This window comes from Eimeria mitis, genomic scaffold (genome assembly GCF_000499745.2).
Source record: "Eimeria mitis Houghton genomic scaffold, Emh_scaff926, whole genome shotgun sequence".
Taxonomy (NCBI): domain Eukaryota; phylum Apicomplexa; class Conoidasida; order Eucoccidiorida; family Eimeriidae; genus Eimeria; species Eimeria mitis.
Genome location: NW_013576824.1, coordinates 6,103 through 6,816, shown reverse-complemented (window position 1 = coordinate 6,816; position 714 = coordinate 6,103). Strand labels below are relative to the sequence as shown.

At 39.6% G+C, this 714-nt stretch overlaps 1 protein-coding gene across 1 annotated transcript in view; it reads right to left on the bottom strand.

The window, feature by feature from the left end:
• Positions 1–504: 504 nt before the first annotated feature.
• Positions 505–714, bottom strand: part of EMH_0025480 (DNA polymerase, related) — a gene marked incomplete at both ends in the record, with an annotated part of 1,090 nt that continues 880 nt past the window's right edge. The window contains one exon of the mRNA XM_013502450.1: positions 505–538. Within this exon, the coding sequence (XP_013357904.1) occupies positions 505–538 (34 nt within the window). The remainder of the gene's footprint in view (positions 539–714) is intronic.

Genomic DNA, 714 nt, shown 5'->3' with positions numbered 1-714 from the left:
AAAAAAAAAAAAAAAAAAAAAAAAAAAAAAAAAAAAAAAAAAAAAAAAAAAAAAAAAAAAAAAGAAAGTACTTACTTTTTGTTCTTTAAGAAACTCTGCGGATACAAAGTTAAGCGAATAACTTTTGAGTTTATGTTCTCTTCTCACCAACTCAAAAACGTCAAACCATACACGGCCCTCTACCCCCACCTCTTTGTTCTCGTGCGTACCCAGCGCCCTGCATGCATGCATGCATAAACCCTAAACCCTAAACCCTAAACCCTAAACCCTAAACAGTAAATACTAAACCCTAAACCCTAAACAGTAAACAGTAAACAGTAAACACTAAACACTAAACAGTAAACCTCTTTGTTCTCGTGAGTACCCAGGGCCCTGCATCCATGCATGCATAAACCCTAAACCCTAAACACTAAACACTAAACCCTCGTGGGTACCCAGGGCCCTGCATGCATGCATGCATGCACAAACCCTAAACCCTAAACCCTAAACCCTGATTACTAAACACTAAACCTCTTTGTTCTCGTGAGTACCCAGAGCCCTGCATGCGTAAACCCTAAACCCTAAACCCTAAACACTAAACCCTAAACACTAAACAGTAAATACTAGACGCTAAACTTCTTTGTTCTCGTGAGTACCCAGGGCCCTGCATGCATGAAAACCCTAAACCCTAAACCCTAAACCCTAAACACTAAACCCTAGACACGACTACACCAA